A 23022-nucleotide genomic window follows, 5' to 3' on the forward strand; every position below is an offset into this window, starting at 1 on the left:
TGGAAGCACATGCTTGAATGTACCACAATCTATTTTTCATTTACCCTGATAAACATTTTGGCTCTTTCCAGTTTATGCTATTACAGATAATGATTCTATACGTATTCTTGTTCATGTCTCGGTGCACATAAGCACACATTTCCGTTGGGTTTATATCTCAAAGTGAAATTAGTGGGTCATATAGTATTCAAATATTAAACTTTAGTGAAAAAGTCAAGCAGATTTTTGAAGTATACAAGAAGTATACTTCAAAAGTATATGAAGTATACATCAGCAATGTATTTAGGTGTGGTTTTCTTTTTCTTCTACATGGTACTTGAATAGAGTCTTGAATCTTTTTTGACATATTACATCAGATTTGGAATAACCTTTGTTATCATAGCTCCAAATATTTTTTCTTCTCTATTCTCCTAGTCTTTTCCAAGACTTCAATTTCATACATATTGGGCACTATCTTGCACTGTCTTCATTTTTCTCAGCCTTATCTCTTTCCTCTTGCATTTTACTATAAGTAGCAAGGAAAAACAAGGCTGTACCTTCATCACTTTGCTTGGAAATCTCCTCAGCTAAATATCCAAGTTCACTATTTACAAGGTCTACTTCACACCCAACAATAGAACAAAATTCAGTCAAGTTGTCTGCCACTAATAACAAAGATCACCTTTCCTCCAATGTACAATAACATGTTCTCTTTCTACAACCTCACCAGAAGCACCTTTAATGTTCATATTTCTACCAATGTTCTGTTCATGACAATACATGTGTTCTCCAAGATGATAGAAACTTTCTCTACTGTGCTCCTCACTTCCATCTGAACCCTTACCAGAACTGCATTTGATATACATATTTCTACCAACTTTCTCTTCAACGCATTGTAGGCTTTTTCTATCATGTACTTCAAAATTCTTCCAGCCTCTACCCATTACCCAATTCCAAAGACATTTCCTCATTTTTAGGTATTTGTTACAACAGGACCTCACTTCTGGTACCAAAATCTGTATTAGTTTTCAAGGACTGCAAGTGTAAATTGGGTGGCTTACAATAAAAATAATTTAATTTCTTACAGTTCTGGAGGTCAGAGGTCTGAAATCGAGGTGTTAACAGGACCATATTTCCTCCAGAGGCTCTAGGAGAGAAAATTTCCCTGCCTCTTCCATTTCCTAGTGACTCCTGGTGTTCCTGTGCTTATTGGTAGCATAAATCCAACCTGTCTCCATCTTCACATGGCCTTCTTTCTGTGCCTCTGTGTCCCTTCCTCTACTTATAAGGATACCAAACATTGAACTTAGTGCCCACCCTAATCCAATATGACCTTACTTTAACTAATTACATCTGCAAAGAGCCTATTCCCAAGTAAGTTCACATTCTGAGGTTCCAGGTGTTCACGAATTTTTAGTGGACACTATTCAACCCACTATACTCTTCAAAATTTTTGAACAGAAAAATATAGTCTGCATTGTCTGAATAACCTAATCTGCTAATCTTGGAAGTTCAAGTTGTGAACAGTTTTAAATATATTTATTTATTTATTTTATTTATTTTTGGCTGTGTCAGGTCTTAGTTGTGGTGCACAGGCTTCTCTCTAGTTGTGGTGCATGGGCTCCAGAGCACGTGGGCTCCAGAGTGCGTGGGCTCTGTAGTTGTGGCACACGGGCTTCTCTCTAGTTATGGCATGTGGACTCTCTCATTGTGGTGCATGGGCTTAGTTGCCTCGCAGCATATGGGATCTTAGTTCCCCGACCAGGGATGGAATCTTTGTCCCCTGCATTGGAAGGCGGATTTTTTAACCATTGGACCACCAGGGAAGTCCCTGTAAACAGTTTTAAGATCAAGTAATTTTAACCCATAATGTTTTACTAGGGACCCACGTTTTGAGGAATTTGATATTTCTTTAATAAAATTGCTGTAATTAGTCTGGTGGGGATTAAAGAAAGCATGGGTGGATGATTCTTGTCAAGTTTTATTATGAGGTTAATGCTTTATAAATATGGAAGATTCTTTTTTTCAATGTTATGGTTACATTTAATAGGAATTATCTATCCCTTGAAGGTTTGATAGCTGTTCTGAACAACTATGCATATGAATGTTTGTGTCTCCTGAAAATTCATATGTTGAAGCTCTGACTCCCAATATGCCAGTATTTGTAAATAGGGCCCTTGGGACATAATTAGGTTTAGAAAGGTAATGAGGGTGGAGTCCCCATGATGGAATTACTGTTGTTATAAGCATAAGAAGAGAGACCAGAGCTCTCTCTTTTCACTATGTGAGGACACAGTGAAAAGTCCCCCATCTACAAGCCTAAAAGATGGTTCTTACCAAAAACACAATCTGCTGGCACCTTGATCTTGGACTGGAGAATGCTTCTGTATCTACTGCTGTTATTAGAGACCATCAAAAGCAGTTTGCTTCCTGTTGATTAGTAATACACTCTGACTGTCTTACCTCAGGGATATATCAACTTGGCAGCCCTCCTGCAGTGTCCTTGTGGCTTTTTTTTTTCCCACAAGAAATCATGCTGGCCAGTTACACTGATGGTATCATATTGAATTGATCTACTAAAAATGAAATAACACCTAGTCTAACATATTGATAATTGTAGGCTAGATTGTGGGAAGTAAACATGATCAAAAAATCATATTTCTGCCACCTCAGTGAAATTTCGAGGGTTCCAATGGCCTGGGACATGTCAAGATAGCCTTTCAAAGTGAGGAATCTGTTACTGCATTTGCTTCCTCTTATCACAAAAATGCATAATACTATGTGGGTCTCTTTAGATTTTGGAGGCAACATTTACCTCATCCGGGTGTTATTCTGACCCATTTACTGAGTAGCCTGAAGAGCTGCTAGTTTTTGGCAGGGCTCTGCAACAGGTCTCAGTTGCCATGCGAATTGCTCTTCAACTGAGATCTACTGATATAACCTAGTCAATCTGCACTAGAAGTGAAATAGAATCTGTAAGAAAAAAAAAAAAAACTCCTTGCAAACAAAAGTCTAGGACTCGATGGCTTCTCTGGGCAATTCTACCAAATGTACAAAGAAGAACTTATACTGATCCTTCTCAAACTCTTCCAAAAAAGGAGGGAACATTCCCAAAGTCATTCTATGAAGCCACCATTACCCAGATACAAAAACCAGACAAAGACACTACCAAAAAAGAAAATTACAGGACAATGTTTTTGATGAATATAGATGCAAAAATCCTCCACAAAATACTGGCAAACCGAATCCAACAACACATAAAAAGGGGAATACACCATGATCAAGTTGGATTCACCCCAGTGTCAGAAGGACCGTTCAACATATGCACGTCAATCAATGTGATACACCACATCAACAAAAGAAAAGATAAAAACCACATGATCATCTCAATAGATGCAGAAAAAGCATTTGATAAAATTCAACATTGATTCATGATAAAAAACTCTCACCAAAGTGGGTATAGAGGGATCATATCTCAAAGTAATAAAAGCTATTTATGACAAACCCACAGCCAATGTAATACTCAATGGTGAAAAACTGAAAGCCTTCCTGCTAAAATCTGGACCAAGACAAGGATGCCCACTCTCATCACTTCTATGAAACATAGTATTGGAAGTCCTAGCCACAGCAATCAGACAAGAAAAAGAAATAAAAGGTATCCAAATTGGGAAGGAAGAGGTAAAACAGTCATTATATGCAGATGTCATGATACTCTGAATAGAAAACCATAAAGACTCCACACAAAAACTATTAGAACTGCTAAATGAATTCAGCAAGGTAACAGGATAGAAGATTAATATACAGAAATCTGTTGCATTTCTTTATACTTACAATGAAATACCAAAAACAGAAAGTAAAAAAAAAAAAAAAAAAGCCCTTTTAAAATGGTATCAATAAGTGGTGCTGGGAAAACTGGAGAGCTACATGTAAAAGAATGAAATTAGAACACTCCCTAACACCATACACAAAAATAAACTCAAAATGGATTAAAGACCTAAATGTAACGCCAGACACTATCAAACTCTTAGAGAAAAACATAGGCAGAACACTCTGATGTAAATCACAGCAAGATCCTTTTTGACCCACCTCCTAGAGAAATGGAAATAAAAACAAAAATAAACAAATGGGACCTAATGAAACTTAAAAAGCTTTTGCACAGCAAAGGAAATCATAAACAAGAAGAAAAGACAACCCTCAGAATGGGAGAAAATATTTTCAAATGAAGCAACTGACAAAGGATTAAACTCTAAAATTTATAAGCAGCTCATGCAGCTCAATATCAAAAAAACAAACAACCCAATCCAAAAATGGAAAGAAGACCTAAATAGACATTTCTCCAAAGAAGATATACAGATTGTCAACAAACACATGGAAGAATGCTCAACATCACTAATCATTAGAGAAATGTAAATCAAAACTACAATGAGGTATCACCTCACACCAGTCAGAATGGACATCATCAAAAATCTACAAACAATAAATGCTGGAGAGGGCATGGAGAAAAGGGAAGCCTCTCCCTGGTGGCGCAGTGGTTGAGAGTCCGCCTGCCGATGCAGGGGACACGGGTTCGTGCCCTGGTCCGGGAAGATCCCACATGCCACGGAGCGGCTGGGCCCGTGAGCCATGGCCTCTGAGCCTGCACGTCCGTAGCCTGTGCTCCGCAATGGGAGAGGCCACAACAGTGAGAGGCCTGCATACCACAAAAAAAAAAAAAAAAAAAAAAAAAGAAAAGGGAAGCCTCTTGCACTGTTGGTGGGAATGTAAATTGATACAGCCACTATGGAGAACAGTAGGAGGTTCCTTAAAAAACTAAAAATAGAAATACCATACAACCCAGCAATCCCATTACTGGGCATATACCCTGAGAAAACCATAATTCAAAAATTCATTTACACAGTGTTCATTACAGCACTATTTACAATAGCCAGGACATGGAAGCAACCTAATTATCCATCGGCAGATGAATGGATAAAGAAGATGTGGCACATATATACAATGGAATATTACTCAGCCATAAAAAGAAACGAACTTGAGTTATTTGTAGTGAGGTGGATGGACCAAGAGTCTGTCATACAGAATGAAGTAACTCAGAAAGAGAAAAACAGATATCATATGCTAACACATATACATGGAATCTAAAAAAAAAAAAAAGGTTATGAAGAACCTAGGGGCAGGACAGGAATAAAGACACAGATGTAGAGAATGGACTTGACATGGGAAAGGGGAAGGGTAAGCTGGGATGAAGTGAGAGGGTGGCATGGACTTCTGTATACTACCAAATGTAAAATAGATAGCTAGTGGTAAGCAGCCACATAGCACAGGGAGATCAGCTCAGTGCTTTGTGACCACCTAGAGGGGTGGGATAGGGAGAGTGGGAGGGAGGCTCAAGAGGGAGGGGATATGGGGATATATGTATATGTATAACTGATTCACTTTGTTATAAAGCAGAAACTAACACACTATTGTAAAGCAATTATACTCCAATAAAGATGTTAAAAAAAATACTTAGGAGTAAACCTGACCAAGAAGGTGAAAAACTTACATGCAGACTATAAAAGATTAATAAAGGAAACTGAAGATGATTCAAAGAAATGGAAAGATATTCCATGCTTTTGGATGGGAACAGTTAATACAGTTAAAATGGCCATACTACCCAAAGCAATCTACAGATTTGATGTAATGCCTATCAAATTACCCATGACATTTCTCACATAACTAGAACAAATAATCCTAAAATTTATATGGAACCACAAAAGACCCAGAATTACCAAAGCAATCCTGAGGAAAAAGAACAAAGCTGGAGGCATAACCCTCCAAGACTTTAGAAAATACTGCAAAGCTATAGCAACCAAAACAGCATGGTATTGGCACAAAAACAGACATATAGATGAGTGGAACAGAATAGAGAGCCCAGAAATAAACCCACACATCTATGGTCAATTAATCTTTGAAAAATGAGGCAAGAATATACAATGGAGAAAAGACAGTCTCTTTAGCAAGTAGTGCTGGGAAAGCTGGATAGCTGCATGTAAATCAATGAAGTTAGAACACTCCCTCATGCCATACACAAAAATAAACTCAAAGTGGCTTAAAAACTTAAATATAAGAAATGACACCATAAAACTCCTACAAGAGAACATAGGCAAAACATTCTCTGACATAAATCGTAGCAATATTTTCTTAGGTCAGTCTCCCAAGGCAAAAGAAATAAAAGCAAAATAAACAAATGGGCCCTAATCAAACTTGTAAGCTTTTGCACAGCAAAGGAAACCATAAACAAAATGAAAAGACAACCTACAGACTGGGAGAAAATATTTGCAAATGATGCAACCAACAAGGGCTTAAGTTCAAAATACACAAACAGCTCATACAACTCAATATCAAAAAAGCAAACAACTCTATCAAAAAATGGGCAGAAGAATGGGCTTCCCTGGTGGCTCATTGGTTAAGAATCCACCTGCCAATGCAGGGGACATGGGTTCGAGCTCTGGTCTGGGAAGATCCCATGTGCCGCAGAGCAACTAAGCCCATGTGTCACAACTACTGAGCCTGCACTCTAAAGCCCGTGAGCCACAACTACTGAGCCCACATGCCACAACTACTGAAGCCCATGTGCTTAGAGCCCGTGCTCTGCAACAAGAGAAGCCACTGCAATGAGAAGCCCGCACACCGCAACGAAGAGCAGCCCCCACTTGCCACAACTAGAGAAAGCCGGAATGCAGCAACGAAGACCCAACGCAGCCAAAAATAAATACATTTTTAAAAAAATGGGCAGAAGACCTAAATAGACATTTCTCCAAAGAAGACATACAATTGGCCAACAAGCACATGAAAAGATGCTCAACATTGCTAATTATTAGAGAAATGCAAATCAAAACTACCAGGAGGTATCACCTCACACTGGTCAGAATGGCCATAATGAAAAAGTCTACAAATAACAAATGCTGTACGAGGTTTGGAGAAAAGGGAACCCTCCTGCACTGTTGGTGAGAATGTGAACTGATGCAGCCACTATGGAAAACAGTACGGAAGTTCCTTAAAAAAATTAAAAATAGAGTTATCATATTATCCAGCAATCCCACTCCTGGGCATTTATTCAGAGAAAACTCTAATTTGAAACAATATGTGCACCCCAATGTTCACAGCAGCACTATTTGCAATAGCCAAGACATGGAAGCAACCTAGGTGTCCATCAACAGAAGAATGGATAAAGAAGAAGTGGTATATATATATACAATAGAATATTACTCAGCCATAAAAAAGAATGAAATAATGCCATTTGCAGGAACATGGATGGACCTAGAGATTATCATACTAAGTGAAGTAAGTCAGACAAAGATAAGTATCATATGATATCACTTATATGTGGAATCTAAAAAAAATGGTACAAATTAACTTACTTACAAAACATAAACAGACTCACAGACATGGAAAACACACTTATGGTTACCAAAGTGGAAAGCAAGGGAGGAATAAATTAGGAGTTTAGGATTAGCAGACACATGCTACTATAATATAAAATAGATAAATAACAAGGTCCTACTGTATATCACAGGGAACTATATTCAATATCTTTTAATAACCTATAATGGAAAAGAATCTGAAAAAGAATACATATATATATTTGGTCATACACATATATAACAGAATCACTGTAAACTGTACACCAGAAACCTACACAACATTGTAAAACAACTATACTTCAATAATAAAAATAACCTAGCAGATCTGTTGGTACTTGAAGCAAATTACCATGCTACCTGAGTTATCCATCATGAACTGGGTTTTGTCTGACCAACAAAGCTGTAAGACTGAATATGCAGAGCAGCATTGCATCACCAAATGGAAACTAGATGAGTTTGAGCTGGTCTTGAAGGTATAAGTAAATTGCATGAGTAACTGTTACAGATGCCTGCGTTTATCTCCTGCAATAATGCCCCCTCCCCTCTCAACCTGCACCTGTGGTTACATAGAGCACTCTCTTTGACCAGTTAACTGAGAAATATTTGAGCCTGTTTTACAGATGTTTCTGTATGAAATGCTGTCGATATCAAATAGACAGCTGTAGCACTTTAGTTCCACTCTGGATTAACCCTGAAGAACAGTAGTGACAGATAATATGGGAGTGGCTCTTATTATTTTCCCTAATAATCCACTAGTGAAATTCTGACCACCCCTGCAACTGTAGCTTAGCTGGTCTAGAAGCCTTAGTTTCAAGAAAAGAATGCTTCTGTCAGGGAGTAGGGCAATGATTCTATTAAACTGGAAGCTGAAACTGCCTCCTGGTCACTTGGCGCTCTTCATTCCAGTCAATCAACAGCCATATGGGAGGTTACTCTATTAGCTTGGGTAATTGACTTTGATTAGCAAGGGGAAATTGGGACACTACAACTCAATGAGGGTAGGGAGGAGTAGGTATGTCAGAAATGCAGGAGATCTGGGGTAGCTCTTAGTATTCCAGTTCTTGCCAAATTCCTCCTTCAGTTTCTATACTCCTAAACTAGGTTTATATCTAGTTCTGTGACAAAGGGCTCTAGTGTCTTTGGCAGGATACCCACATCATTGACGTTGAGAGCCTGGGGGCAATGAGAGACCAACGTGGTCTCTCTGTCCTCATGGGTCCCACCCATCCCCATAGGTTTTAATGTGTCTTTGCTTCTGTGACTCATGTTCTCCTCCTTTCTTGACTACCTTTCCCACTAACTTCAAGATGCAATAAGAAATGCTCCCACAATTGCATAATGTCAATTCCTTATAATAAATCCCTCATTATACATGCATATGTCCTAGAAGCTCTGTTTCTCTGGTTGAACCCTGATGGATATATCTGCCTATATTTCTAACTCGTTCTAGCTTTTCTGTTCTGACTTCTCCTTCTTGGCCTGGTCCTCATTTTGTTAGTATTCTCTAGACTTTTATCACTGACCCTCTTCTTTCCTTACACTTTCCTTCTTACACATTCTTTGTAGCCAAGCTCATCAATTCCTGTAACTCTCACATACGTGACCTTTCCTTTTATATTGTACCTCTAGACCAAACTTTTCTCTTGAGCTCAAGAGTGGTATTTCTGCCAGCCTTCAGAGCATCTCTGATTGGATATTTTGTAGATATCCTAGACCCAACATTTCCAAAAATGAATTCATGTTCCTAACCTTGGTTAGGACACTATACACCAAGTGACGTAAGCTGTGTATCAGTGCCTATTGTAGCACTTATCGTAAAGCTTTGTAATAATTGTACTCCCAGCCCCGCTAGACTACAAGATATTGAAGAAAGACAGGACTGTGTTATTTTTATCCTAAGCACTTAGCATGATGAACAATACATAGTAGGCACTTAATATATGTTTAATGAATGAATATATGAATGAACAAATGACTGAATGAATGGATTCATAGAAAAGATAGAAATTGCAGAGAGATAATAAATGGCAACACAGAAGAATAGAACATAGTTATTTTCAAAAAGCTGTAATTTAAAGATCTACGTGTATGGCATAATTTTCCAAAAATTGTAAATACACAGTTTCCCCCAAATATTATTTAACCAGAAGTTTTCAGTGAAAAGAAGTACAACAATTTTAAATTGCTAGAGTTTCTTTACTTTTTACTATTCATTGAATTTTGTACATAAAATGCTTCAGGTATTTAATTTAAACTGATGACAGTATGTGAGGCTTTGAGATTTATAACAGCGGAAGTAAACTTTCACAGAACAAACTATGTTTTCATTTTTCCTATAGAAATTTTATAATTACAGTTTATACTAAGCAACCACAATACGAGTGGAAGAACATTTTTATTTTTAGATTAAGTATAGCTACAGAATCTTTATTAATAAGTGAAGGTATAATTTGTATTTGTGTTATCAGAAAAACAACTCTGGTTGTCAATTTATCTGCTAGAAAAATAATTAAATGCCTAAATGCAAACAGAGTAAAAAATATAAGATTCTGCTTTCAATTTGCATTAATATAGTCACACTCCATGGCTCACTTATCAAATTTTTCTTCTCTAAGAATAAAGCTATTTCTTTCCTGTCACACATTAATAACATATAATTACTATACCTTCCAGAATTTTCTGGGCTTGAATCTTCAGAGAAACCATGCAAGAGAAATAATTTTTGGGGGGTGCTATTGATATACTGCCTAGATTTTTTAGATTTATTCACTGAACAACTTGCGTTTAATTTGAACAACTGATATTTTGGATTTTTAAATTGTTCACAAAATTAAATCAAACAAAGGAACAAGAAATCTAGAGGGCACATGTCTTCAGAGTGGAATGGTAAAAAAACAGCTCCAATTCATTGATTAAGACAGTATGCCCTGTAGTCGTTTTACCTGTATTTAGATATAAAACTTATGAATCTTCACCGCCTAAAAGATAAAGTTCCAAATAAACTTCTCAAAAATCTGGGTTAACCTTTTCCATTTCATTTTCTATAACTCCTCCTTATGCAACGTAAGCTCCCTCACACTGAACTCATCTCAATTCCTTCTACACATGATGCACTTACACTATGAACTTTTATTTCTTCTGCCTTGTTCAGGCTATATCATCTATATGGAAGCAAATCTCCCTTTTTTTTTTCTCTAACTTTCTAGATGCTCCATTCTCTATCATTATAACTTGCAAACGGATCACTTATTTTCTGAGTCCTTCTTTCTATTGCACTACTTTGTCAACTGTTGAGAATAGTAACTGATACATGTTCCTAACATACCCTTTGCCTGCCATTTCACTGAGAGCTCTGAGTTCATCAGGGATGTTAACTGCCTTCTAATTAATTGAGAATTATTTCACAAAATGTTCCAGCACTGCATAATAAAGATTGCCATCCTTCTAGCCTGTGGTAATAGTTACCTCATCACACGTTGTTGGGTCCTGAATCCAATGTCATATATTTTAGGATTTTTATCATGATAATACACCACCACACTTTCAGTGCCAAATTCTGTATTAGTCACAGTAGGCTAGGCTATGCTGCAGTAACAAACTACTCTCAAATCTGGTGACTTGCAACAATAAAGGTTTGTTTTTCATTCTCAGTACATGTCCACCGTAGGTCAGCAACATATCTGCTCCAAGTAGTTTTCAGCCTGACACAGAAGGCTCTATCTACAACACTGCTGATCTTGTAGCAGAGAGAAAAGACAGAACATGGCATTTGTTGACTCTTAAAGCTTCTGCCTGTGCATGACACAGGCTACTTTTCACATCTCATTTGCGAATAAAGCAAGTCATCTTATCAAGCCTGACATTAATGAGGCAAGTAAGTGATATCCCCTTCCAGGGAGAGGCAGCAGGTATTTGTACACAATATAATCTACCACACATACCAATCCTACTTCTAAAGCTAAAGTTTGTTTTTACAATATGTATATTCTACTATGGCTTCTTTTTCCAGACTGTCACTTCTAATCTTCCAATCTCTGCTTAAAATATTGCTCACAGACTCCCCTAACTTTAATGTGCAAAATTTAAACTTTTACAATTGGACATTTTGGGAACATATGTATATATATAACTGATTCATTTTGTTGTGAAGCTGAAACTAATATACCATTGTAGAGCAATTATACTCCAATAAAGATGTTTAAAAAGAAAAAAAAATAAATAAAAAATAAAAAGTCAGTTGGAAAAAAAAAAAAAAAGAACTTGACTATACATTTTGGTTAATCTTTAATGCAACTTAGGGAATTCCCTGGCGGTCCAGTGGTTAGGACACCATGCTTCCACTGCCAGAGGGCCGGGTTCAATCACTGGTCAGGGAACTAAGATCCCCCAAGCCACATGGCCAAAAAAAAAATTTTTTTAACGAAATTTATATTCTCTAACCCTGCTTTGTTAACAATTCCAAAGGCATCACTTGACTACCTATATTATTGTTACTTCTAGAAACTAGGTCAATGACAAAAGAGTAAGCCATAGGATTTTACTTTCTTATTAACAGAAAGCCACTGGATTTTACTTTCTTATTAACAATGGCCCCTTAAACAGTGGCATTCTTGTATGCCTACTTATTTTATTACCAAGTGTTATCATTAAAAATAAAATATTTCAAGGAAAGGTCTTCTGCTTCTTATTTCTTTAATGAAAGCCTACCTACACTTATTGCTATCAGGCTTCTGTGTTCACTTCTAAGTATCTTTTATGATTTTTGTGCTGATATTTTCTTTTAACATAACCATACTCCTTACCATAGTTTATAAGGTCAATGTCAGAGAGACCTTTATAACCTCTCTGATCTCATTTTGTTATGGGTCAGCCACACTGGCCTCCCTTGAGCATTTTATTTATTATTTTTTAAAATCTCAAAACCATTTTTCTTGACAGTTGGAATATTCCTCCCTCAGATCTTCAGCAGTTTACCTCCTTCTTTTCATTTAGGTTTCAGCTCAAATATTACCTTCTCAGAGGCAACTTCCATGTCTACTCTCACTAAAGTAAACTTCTTTCCTCCACTCCCCCATGTCCTTCTCTCTCATTATTGTATTTTATTGGTTTGTTACTCTCTAAAATTAGCTGAATTGTTTGTTTATGGTTTGTCTTCCTAACCAGCATGTAAAATCCATTCGGGAGGAACAATTTTTTCGTTCACTGCTATCTCCCTAGTTATAACAGTGCCAGATGCAGAGTAGGTACTTAATAAAGATTTACTGAATGAATGAAAAAGACACCAGTCTTCATAAGCTTCATGACATGTCATCTTAATAATCACCACTTATTATTTTTTTCCTACCTCGCTGGCCATATCTCCCTCTCCTAAGCATTGCATATTGGCATTCCCCAGCTCCACGTCCTTTGTCTCTCTTGTCACTCAACCTTCTCTCCCTAAACAATCTCATTCAGTCACATGACTTCATTTCCTATTAATAAAATGAGTCCTAGGGAATTCCCTGGTGGCCCAGTGGTTAGGACTCCACACTCTCACTGCTGAGGGCTCGGGTTCAATCCCTGGTTGGGGAACTAAGATCTCACAAGACGCGTGGTGGGCTTAAATAAATAAATAAATAGAGTCCTAAATGTATTCTTCTAGTTTATATGTCTCTTCTGCCCTACAGAAGTCCACTTGGGTTTTACATAAATACATATCCATCATTCTCTACTGTTTCTTATCTCAATAATAAGCATCAAAATCCACACAGCCAGAACTGAACCTCTGAAACTATCCTGGACTCCCCCATCTTCCCACTCCCCTATGTCTGACCAATCACCAAGTCTTGGTGCTACCTCCTAAATATCTCTGGAATCTTTTCATCATCATCACATCCCCTATACTAGTCCAAGCTACCATTATCTCACAGGGACTATTGTAATGGCCCCTTAACCAGTCCCTCCCCTTTCATGTTTATCTCCTCGAATTCATTCTTCATAGACAACGCAATCATTTAAAACCACAACATCTTGCTTTTGCTTAACTCCCTAATGCTCTCAGCATAAAACCCATGCTGTGTAAATGACCATTGGTCCAGATCTGATTCCCACCTTGCTTTCCAAGTTCCAACCATACGTATAGACCTCCTTCAGCTTCTCAAAAAGTCTCTTTAGTTTCAGACCGTCACTCCTATTACCTCTCTTCTGTATATCTACATCCTTCCTTTCACTCGGTTAATGTCTACTCCTTTAGGTCTAACATTACTTTTTCAGAGGTGACTTTTCCTATTCTTTCCAGGCCCAATTACTTGTGTGATCATTTGACTGATGCTTTAAGTTACGTATGGGGTTGGAGGGGGTTCAGAGTGTCCACTAAAGCCCGTCTCAGGGAAGACTTTCGGATTAAAAAACAAAACAAACAGATAAATGACAATTGTATTGGGGTACAAGAAAAGATTATGTGTAGCGACACGACCAATCAAAACATATTTCTAGAATTCAATTTCAGGCCCGGGGAGAGAATAGTGGCAATGTCGCAAAGGTCTTTGCAGCGTTGAACACTTACGCGAGGCTCAGGAACTGTTTACAGATCACAGTGACAACTGCCATCTTTAAGTCATTTACTAGTTTCTAATTTCTGCCCGTAAACGACAGTCAAGGACAGGAAGCAGCTGCAGTATTTTTAAACCGCAGTCGCTGACCTCGGCGGCTAGAGACTCGACCTGCCCTCCAGACGCCCGGCGCTCAGCAGCCAAAGGCGCCTCGCAGCTCCCTCAGCGGCGGTTACAGCGGCCGGCGCGCGACCCGCTCGCGCGTCCCCAGCGTCTCGGCGCGCAGCCCCGGCTCCCTGGAGGCTAGTAAAAGGACCCGGCTCGCAGAGCACGAGGCCCGTGCGTCCGCCTGTCCGCCCGCTCTTTAAACACGGAGCCTACCGAGCAAGTGCCTGTGTAGTCAATCGGAGAATTCTACTTTTGACGCAAAAAATTACCCATCAGAAGTATGAGTAGCATAGGAATGAGAATGTTTCACTTTGCAGTTGAACGCTGTTGGTTTGGACAGGTTAGGCGGGCGCGAGAGCTGCTGGATCAAAGCAGGCACTGTTTAGGACAGCTTTATCCGGGCCCTCCTGTCGCAAGCCGTCCTCCGAGGTAGGGGTCCTTCAGGTAGGAGGTGCTGGTTGACTTTGGACGTCCGCCCTTCCTCGGCGCGAAGGCTGTTCAGTCCCGGGCGTTGCAAGTTTGTCGTTCTCTCCGTCTGGACTCGAGGCTTCTGCCGCAGCCATGATCCGCCAGATCATCAGTCAGGCCAAGAAGCATCCTAGCGTAAGTTCTTAAACCCTTTCCCAGTGTTTCCACTTGTGCATCCTGTGTCGGGTTGCGGCTGCCTCCCCTGAGCTTTCTCCTTCGCAGCCTTTTACCGTTCCTCGGGGCTGGACCCTGTCTCACTTTGTCCTATTCTGCTGGTTGCCCCAGGACCCTGAGCTCTGACCTTCCAGGCCTTGCATTGCGGGGTTTGGCCTGGCACACGGAAGGTGAGGGACGCTCTCGAGGAAAATAAAATGTTGGAACAGTGTGGTGGGCGCGCGTCCTCTTGCAGGTTGGTCGGACCAAGAGGGATAGTTGTGCGCTGTGTGGGTTAAAGACCAGGAAAGGTCAGGCACCCTATTTGTAGTGCTGTTTAGAGTCTCGTATTCACTGCATTGCACCATGAGGCTTTGAGGCAAATATGAAGGTCTCTGATCTTGGAATGCTCAGTTTGTCTGGACGTCTTGATATTTGGGAGGATTTTTGTAGTGTGGAGTTTAATCGCAGTTGAGTTCTTTTGAATCTCACATTTTTCACTGCATATAAACGTGCTGTGGCCCTAAAAATCAATTACGCAGTATTTAATTTTTATCTTAAACCCAGTTGTTTAACGACGCATTAAGCGTTGGTAGCAGTACGTTTTCAGAGATTATGCGTAAAACCGGTATTTATAATAGGTGTGTTTCTGTTTGCTCATTCAGACTCTTTATTTAACAGAATTTTTATTTTTCGTAACGTCTGTATCGAAGCAAGCTTAAGTAATTTGCCAAGAGCTTGTTTTGCAAGCCTTGAGTTGAAAGAAACTGGGCAATTTAATGGGAGTGATGTATAAATATTAAGTGAAGAAGGCGATATATTTTCTGGGAAAATTTAAAATTTGAATGTAACTTTTTCCACATTTAAACCAGAATTATCTTTACATCCTTTGGAAATTACATTTCTTTCTTTTGAATGTAGTTATAAGAAATCTTATCTCAATATGAGGTCTATATTTTTTCAAATTTTAAGACAAGATTAAAAAGACGTTTGAAGAGAAGATAAAACTATAGAGATAGAATGCAGATTAGTGGTTGCCTGAGGCTGGGTGGGAGGATGGGGAGTGACTGCAGTGGCCATGAGAGATTCTTGGGGTGATGAGAATGTTCTAAAATTGTATCGTGCGATGGTTGTACAACTTTATAAATTTACTACAAATCATTGGTGGTTTCATACTTGAAATTAATGAATTTTATGGCATGTAAATTAAATCTCCATAAAGCTGTTAAAGTTTTTAAAAAAATAAAAAGGTGGCTTGAGACTTGGAAATCAATGTGTAGAAACTACTGCAGTCTTTCTGTTTATTTTTATCAGTATGTAGGTATTTGAAGATGATTCTTGATTCTTGTCTATTTTGTTTTTGGTTCCAGTTGATCCCCCTCTTCCTATTTATTGGAGCGGGAGGTACTGGAGCAGCACTGTATGTTTTGCGCCTGGCGTTGTTCAATCCAGATGTCAGGTAAGTGCTTGAAAATGTTTAGAACTTTGATGGTTTATCAAACTGATTCAGGAGCCACAGCCTTTTTAGGGAGGCAGCATCAAGTAGTAGAAAGAACCTGAAATTTGTTGTCATACAGTAAGTTCAGATCCCGGTTCTACTGTTGTCATTTACTTTTTCTGGTTCATGAAATTATCTAAATTTCTCTGAGTCTTATTTTCTCATTGGTTGAGTAGAACTGCTTATACCTATTTTGTAATGTGAGGATCGAGATAATAATAACTTTTTATGAAACAGTCAGGGTTGCTGGTATGTTTAAGTGTTTTTTGCCTGTGTTCCACAATAGGGAATGCTTCTTTCTGAAGTTGTAAAAGAACAGGCATGGAAAAGGTTGTTTCATTGTTTTTCTATGCAGTTTTCTATATATCACTTCACTGAAGAAACAGAAAACACTAGTAAAAGCCAAGTGTAAAGTTTTTTTTGTGACAGGGATAGGGACAAGGACAACTACCCCAAGAGGCTCTGTGTTGTACCTTTTTCTGATTGATTATGTGAGATTGCTTATTATGAATCCTTTCAACTCCATAATGAAAATAACACCGTCCTTCACCTGATAGGAGGTGGGATTAATATATTTGAAATGTTAGCTTCTTGAGTACAAGACTGTTTTAAATAGTGTTTTATTACTCTAACAGTTATAATGTTTTATTTCTTTTAGTTGGGACAAAAAGAATAACCCAGAACCCTGGAACAAACTGGGTCCCAATGATCAGTACAAGGTAAGCTACAAAATTGCTTCAAAATTGCTGGAAATCGTATTTTAATAAACTTTGTCATGGGGTAGGTTCTTTTTGAAATTGGATCTGCAAGTAAGATTCTGTTACAATGAACTTAGAAGAATTGCTAGATTGTTCTGTGAAATTAGAATGGCATATTTTTCTAAGAAATATTTTTTCTAAGGATTTTATTCACAGGCTTTAGACTCTGTATGTGAAATGAAGATAATGTCTTAATTGTACTGATTCGACTAAGAAAAAAAAGAGTATAGTTCTTGTTTAATATTTTCTTTGTTCTTGGGTAGTGTAGTGCAGTGGTTCTCAAACCTCAGTATACATAGGCATCTTCTTCTTCAGCTCCATCCCCAGAGATTCTGATTCAGTTGATCTGTTGCGGAGGCTGAGAATTTGCATTTCTAATAAGGTTTCAGATGATGTTGATGCTGTTGGTCCATGGACCACACTTTGAATAGCACTAATCTAGTGGCTAGTTTGGTTGGCTGTTCTTTCTTCTTGGTATGGTTGACATATTTCAGCTGAGAATTAGTAGGAAGAAATGAAAATCAGTTGAAACTTATATTTTACCATAAACCTTCTAGATAAACTTTTTAACATCTTTCTGGAAAACTGGTTTGTGAAACTACTCTTCCAAAGAATGACTTCATGGACTGAGGCCATTTACTTTTTTAAATTTGTTTTATTGATACATGATTGACCTGCAACGTTGTATAAGCTCGAGGTGTACAACTTGTTGTTTGATGCATTTATGTATTACACTGTGATTACTACAGTAGTGTTAGCTAACACCTTTATCATGTTACATAATTATCACTTTTTTGTGTTGAGAACAATTAAGAGATAGTTCCTTAGCAACTTTGAAGTTTATAATAAAGTATTGTTGACTATAATCACTATATTGTGTATTAAATCTCCAGAACTTGTTGATCTAGTAGTGGTAAGTTTGTACCTTTACATCTCCCTAATTTCCCCACCGCCCCCCCATCCCCTGGTAGCTGCCGTTCTACTTTCCGTGTTTACAAGTTCAGGTTTTTTAGATTCCATTTAAGTGATATCATACAGTATTTGTCTTTCTCTGTCTCACTTAGCATAATGCCCTTAAGGTCCATCCATGTAGTTGAAAGTCTGAGACCATTGATTCCCCAAACACAGCTTTACTTACCTGTAAAATTTTTGCATACAAAGAAAAAATCCTTGCAATGTCAAAAAGGGTGGGGGACAGCTTTATTAGGGTGTGATTCTCATACCATACAATTTACCCATTTACAGTATATAACTTGCCATGAATTTTCCATTATACCAGGCTGCTTCATCAAAAAATAGCAGTTTCTTTGAGCACTCTCAAGAAGAGGTGTCTTGACCGAGGAGTGTTCAGGACCCCTTAGCAGATATACCTCCTTGATGGAGATGGATGCTGTCATTACTGATGACAACAACTTTTAAGACAACTGTCACCTTTTACAGATTCCAAGCTTTCCACTCAACCTTCTGATTATAATTTGGCTTCCAAGTCTCTAAACTGATCTTGCTACAAGAAACAAACAAAAATGCACTGGTGAAGCTGAAGTGAACCATCTAATCTGTGTCACATTTTGACTCAAAAAATGATACACAGGCATCCTGTTTTTTCTCTCCTATAAATTTTAGTCCATTCTGGAGAAAATGATTCCACATCCAATAAACTTTAAAAAAGAAAAGAAAACAAAACAGGCCTTTAGTCCTTCCACCAAAGAGCATATTGGAGTCTCTGCGTATGTAGTTTAGAAAGCTCCTCAGGTGATTATGATAATGAAGCTAATTATTATGTTCTGGAACATGAAAATACCTGCCAGTATGAGGCCATGTGAGCTGGAAATGGAATGTTGCAGCAACAAAAAACTAATGTGTGCAGCATAGATTGGGCTGTGAATAGCTAAGATACTGGTATTAGAGCCTGGAAAAATGAATCATGTAATGGCAAAATATTTGCTGTTACTTGGAAAGAAGACCATGTGCCTAAAGAGTTTGTTATAGAAAAGATTTTTGGAAAACAGGATGTTTGTGGACTGTTGCTGGCTCTACTTGCCAAGAGATGAGTTTAGAAGAATTGGGACATTTGCAAGCAGAAATAAAAGGGAACCAAGTCCAGAAGCTTGTGAGCCTGGAGTGGATGATGCCTACTACTGCTTCTAGACTAGAAGACTAGTAGACTAGATTATTCTTTCTCTATCATTCACTTCCCCTCACCTAAGATAATTTTTTTTCTGGCCCATTAACATCAGATTTGGCCATGTGACTTGCTCTGGCAAATCAAGTGAGGGGAAGTGCTATCTGCCACTTCTGAGCCAGTGTGTAATTCCCCCATTGTTCTTTTCCATCTGTCATGAGACCAAATTGACAGTTAAGGGCTACTCATTCAGCCCAGGATTAGAATGAAGAGAACACAGGGCAGTCAGCTTATAAATGGCATATAATGTGAATGAAAACTAGACCTTTCTTATAAGCCGCTAAGATTTGGTGGTTATTTTTTTGCTACTTCACAATCTAGCAGAAGCTAACTAATACAAACAAGAGAGGTGACTAAAATAGGATTTAAGCATTAAAGGCCTAGCAACACTTATCATCTGAATAAAATGCCCCAAAGCCAAGATGAGAATATGTTGTGCCTTCCCAGCTATTGTTACAAAAAACTTAAAGGTAGCCACCATTAAATTGAGAAAAGGAATGTGGACATGGAAGCTGAAAAATAACTCAGATTTGAAAATTACTTCAACGGAGTATTTTGATACTGGCACATGGAACCGAATAAAAGCAAATACATCAGAAACCTGCTTAGTGTTGAGAAAATTAGCAAAGGTTCTGTGACCTTTCCACTCTGCTTGGGTGTAGGGGCTTGATCCTGCTTCTGGCAAGTCATATAACTTGATCTTCAGTGTCTTCTTTTATAAAGTAAGAATGAGTAAGGTTGTGATAATTAAGATAAACATAAAGCATTCTGCCTACAGTGCCTGGGATCTATTAGAAGAGCCCAACAAATATTTATTTCTTAAAATATAACCTGCGGTTCCTTTTATAAATAGTCCCTTTAATATTTTATGTTAGAGATGATACAGTTAGTTTCGTTTTAAGTCTCATCGTCTAGTTCAGGTGCTTCATAGGAGAACACTGTCAGAACAAAAAATACTGCTTTATGACTGATTCATACTTTTATGTTTATAAACTTTATAAAAGTCTGTGTACGTATCTCAAGGATAAGCTTCACAACCTGGGAATTTTTATTTTTTTTAAAGTCAAATAAAATAAGAATTTTTCAATTAGAGATAAAGAAGTTAGGGTATGTTTGGAGAAATAAAGAAAAGGGTTTGAAGAAATAATGGACACGGATTTATGAGCTTCTTCCTTAAAAACTGAAGAAAATGATGATAATTCTGCAGTTTTGGTTCTTTTGGAGTTAAATAATGTAGTCTCCAAGTAACTACAGCACAATTCAGTCTTCTTTGGCACAAGAATGAGTAAACTCAAGATTATAGCTTATGTATAAATCCTAGCTTATGTATAAATCCTAAGTTTCCTCAGTAGGAATTCTAGAGTAGTATCAAGTATAAATCATTTTTTTTAAAGTTGTTGAGAGTTAGAGGCAGTTTTTTTTAAGTAATGATAGTAAGATATATTTCTAAAATTAATTTAAGTTGAATATAAGGAAATTTATGGAAATTACAAAGTTTGCAAAATACAGTATTGTTTAAAAGCAGAAATACTGTACTGTTTAAAAGCTTTTGTACCAAAGGTGGTCAGGTGTGAATTTGATTTTGATGCATTCTGGGTTAGGAAATTAAGGAAATGTCTAAGTGAGAGAGAGAAAATGGACAGAAAAGCCATCAAAGCAGGCCAATTTGTATCTAAAAATTATGGATACACACACACAACAAAGTATTACTTTATATTACTAGCCAATCTTTATTGCTATAAATCTTTCCCATCTAAATTATAGCCCTTTCCTAACCAAATAGGGATGATCACTGGTATTTCTCTATTCTGTTGGAGAGTGACCTGTGTATGTAGTGGAGATGGAAGTAAAAACATAAGAATTGGAAGTATATATCAGAAGAAATTCATAGTTATTCACCTTGAAATAGAAGAATTTTTTTATAGGTTCTACCAGATTATACTACCACTGCTCTTCTGAGGAAGATTGAATATTTTTACCTTATCAAAACCATTATTAAAGAACTGGAATTTTAATGTCTTTGTTTGAATGACTTTTATATTGTTAAATATTCCTAATACAAAATTAATGTCTGTAATTGTTACTATAGAAAGCTGAATAAAAATAATCTTAAACTTCTATACCATCTTTGTGTATTTGATTGATTATCTAAAATATCTTTTTTCTTTTCCAAGTTCTACTCAGTGAATGTAGATTACAGCAAACTGAAGAAAGAAGGTCCAGACTTCTAAATGAAATGTTTCACTATAAAGCTGCTTAGAATGAAGGTCTTCCAGAAGCCATCCGCACAATTTTCCACTTAACCAGGAAATATTTCCCCTCTAAATGCACAAAATCCTGTTGGTGTATTGTGATGGGGTTTACACTGATTAATAAATAGTTTGAAACTTGATGTGTGTCACTATTTAATGCTGAAACTCTACTCTGAATTTTATAACTTAGGGTATAGGAAATAAACTATTAGAATTTAAGGAGTTTCTTGAATTTCTGTGTATTCGTGTAATTTGAAAATAAGACTTTAAGCTGCTCTAATAAAACACTTTTATTTTGTGTGTAGGCCATTGGTAACACTAGGGCATATTTAAGAACTAGAACTGGAAATCAAATGTAGACTGGCAAGATTATTCAAGCCTCTTTGGCATGGGCAAAATGAAAACCTCTAGATTTCTGTTACTGGCTGATGTCGAAGTATGTGCAGTTGTTAATGCTGGTTTTTACCATGGCATTCTCTTTGCTGAAAATTTTTAAGGTTGTTAGTCGCCGTGGTCTGGCTGGGGATTGTAGTTGGATCTGAGTCCATCACTACTAACCATGGAACTAGTGGCCAAGAAGAGCTCTTGAGAACTTCCGCTGAGCCTTGGCAGGTTTTTAAAGGCTAGAAAGTATGTTAGTAGCAATTTTGAGTGAGAGTTAACTTTTTAAGAATGGGCTGTGGAATTGGAATTTGGTAAGAGAAAATGTTTGGGTGTATATTGATGTTACCTGTTACATAGCTCTGACCTTTTAGCTGGATCTCAAATGATCAGATGAGCAGAACATTTCAATGGTTCAGTGGTGGCTAATCAAGAATTAACCATGTCATATATCAAGTTTCCACATAGGTATATGTAAATCATGACATTATAGAAACTTGAGGAATTTAGTGAGACAATTTTGGATTTTAATATGTAGGTATAATAAATCTTTGTGTTTACAAAGTAATAGCACATTTTACATGTCAGGAACTGAATTAAATGTTATATGGATTATATCAGATACTTAAATTTTTTTCAAAAACAGTAAGGAAACCAAGACTTGGATTAAATTATTCAAGTTCATTCTCTTAGATGTGGATATAGTTGTCCCTTGGTATATGGGGGATTTGTTCCAGGCCACCCACCCCCCTCCTACCCCCACAGACACCAAAATCCACAGATGGCTCAAGTTCCTTATATAAAGTGGCATAGTGCAGTCAGCCGTCTGTATCCATGAATGCAGAACCCATGGATGTGGAGGGCCAACTGTATTTGAACCCAGGTAGTCTTGAAATGAATGTAGAGTGCATTTCAGTTACTGACTGTCCATACTTTTAAGCTTCTGTGTCTTGGGTAATTTCAGTCTCCAGAGCAGAGTTTCTCAGCCTCGCCACTGCTGACTTTCTGAGTCAGACCATTTGCTGTAGTGGCCTGTCCTGTGCATTTTTATTTTAGCATAGTTAGCAACATCCTTGTCCTCTGCCATTATATGCCAGTGGCACTCTTCCCCTCTCCAGGTTGTGAAAACCAAAAATGCATGTAGACATTGCCAGATGTTTCCTAGTGGGCAAAATTGTCTCATTTCCACCCATGTTGGGAACCACTGGATGCTTTGGCACAGATCACCTCAAAGTTTAAAAGTGTAAAAA

The 23022-nt window shown here is 37.7% G+C and overlaps 1 protein-coding gene across 1 annotated transcript; it reads left to right on the top strand.

Moving 5' to 3' along the window:
- Positions 1-14537: 14537 nt before the first annotated feature.
- Positions 14538-21529, top strand: NDUFA4 (NDUFA4 mitochondrial complex associated). Its single transcript, XM_082846326.1, has 4 exons — positions 14538-14683; positions 16072-16160; positions 16858-16918; positions 21314-21529. The coding sequence occupies exons 1-4, from the start codon at positions 14642-14644 to the stop codon at positions 21368-21370; spliced, it is 249 nt and encodes an 82-aa protein (XP_082702452.1). The 5' UTR covers positions 14538-14641; the 3' UTR covers positions 21371-21529.
- The last annotated feature ends 1493 nt before the right edge of the window (positions 21530-23022 follow it).

This window comes from Leucopleurus acutus (assembly GCF_964270905.1).
Source record: "Leucopleurus acutus genome assembly, chromosome: 9".
Taxonomy (NCBI): domain Eukaryota; kingdom Metazoa; phylum Chordata; class Mammalia; order Artiodactyla; family Delphinidae; genus Leucopleurus; species Leucopleurus acutus.

Coding starts and splice junctions, on each gene's coding strand:
- NDUFA4 (XM_082846326.1), top strand. CDS start 14,642: ATGATCCGCCAGATCATCAGTCAGGCCAAGAAGCATCCTAGC. Junction 14,684..16,071: donor AGGCCAAGAAGCATCCTAGC/GTAAGTTCTTAA, acceptor TTTTGGTTCCAG/TTGATCCCCCTCTTCCTATT. Junction 16,919..21,313: donor GTCCCAATGATCAGTACAAG/GTAAGCTACAAA, acceptor TTCTTTTCCAAG/TTCTACTCAGTGAATGTAGA.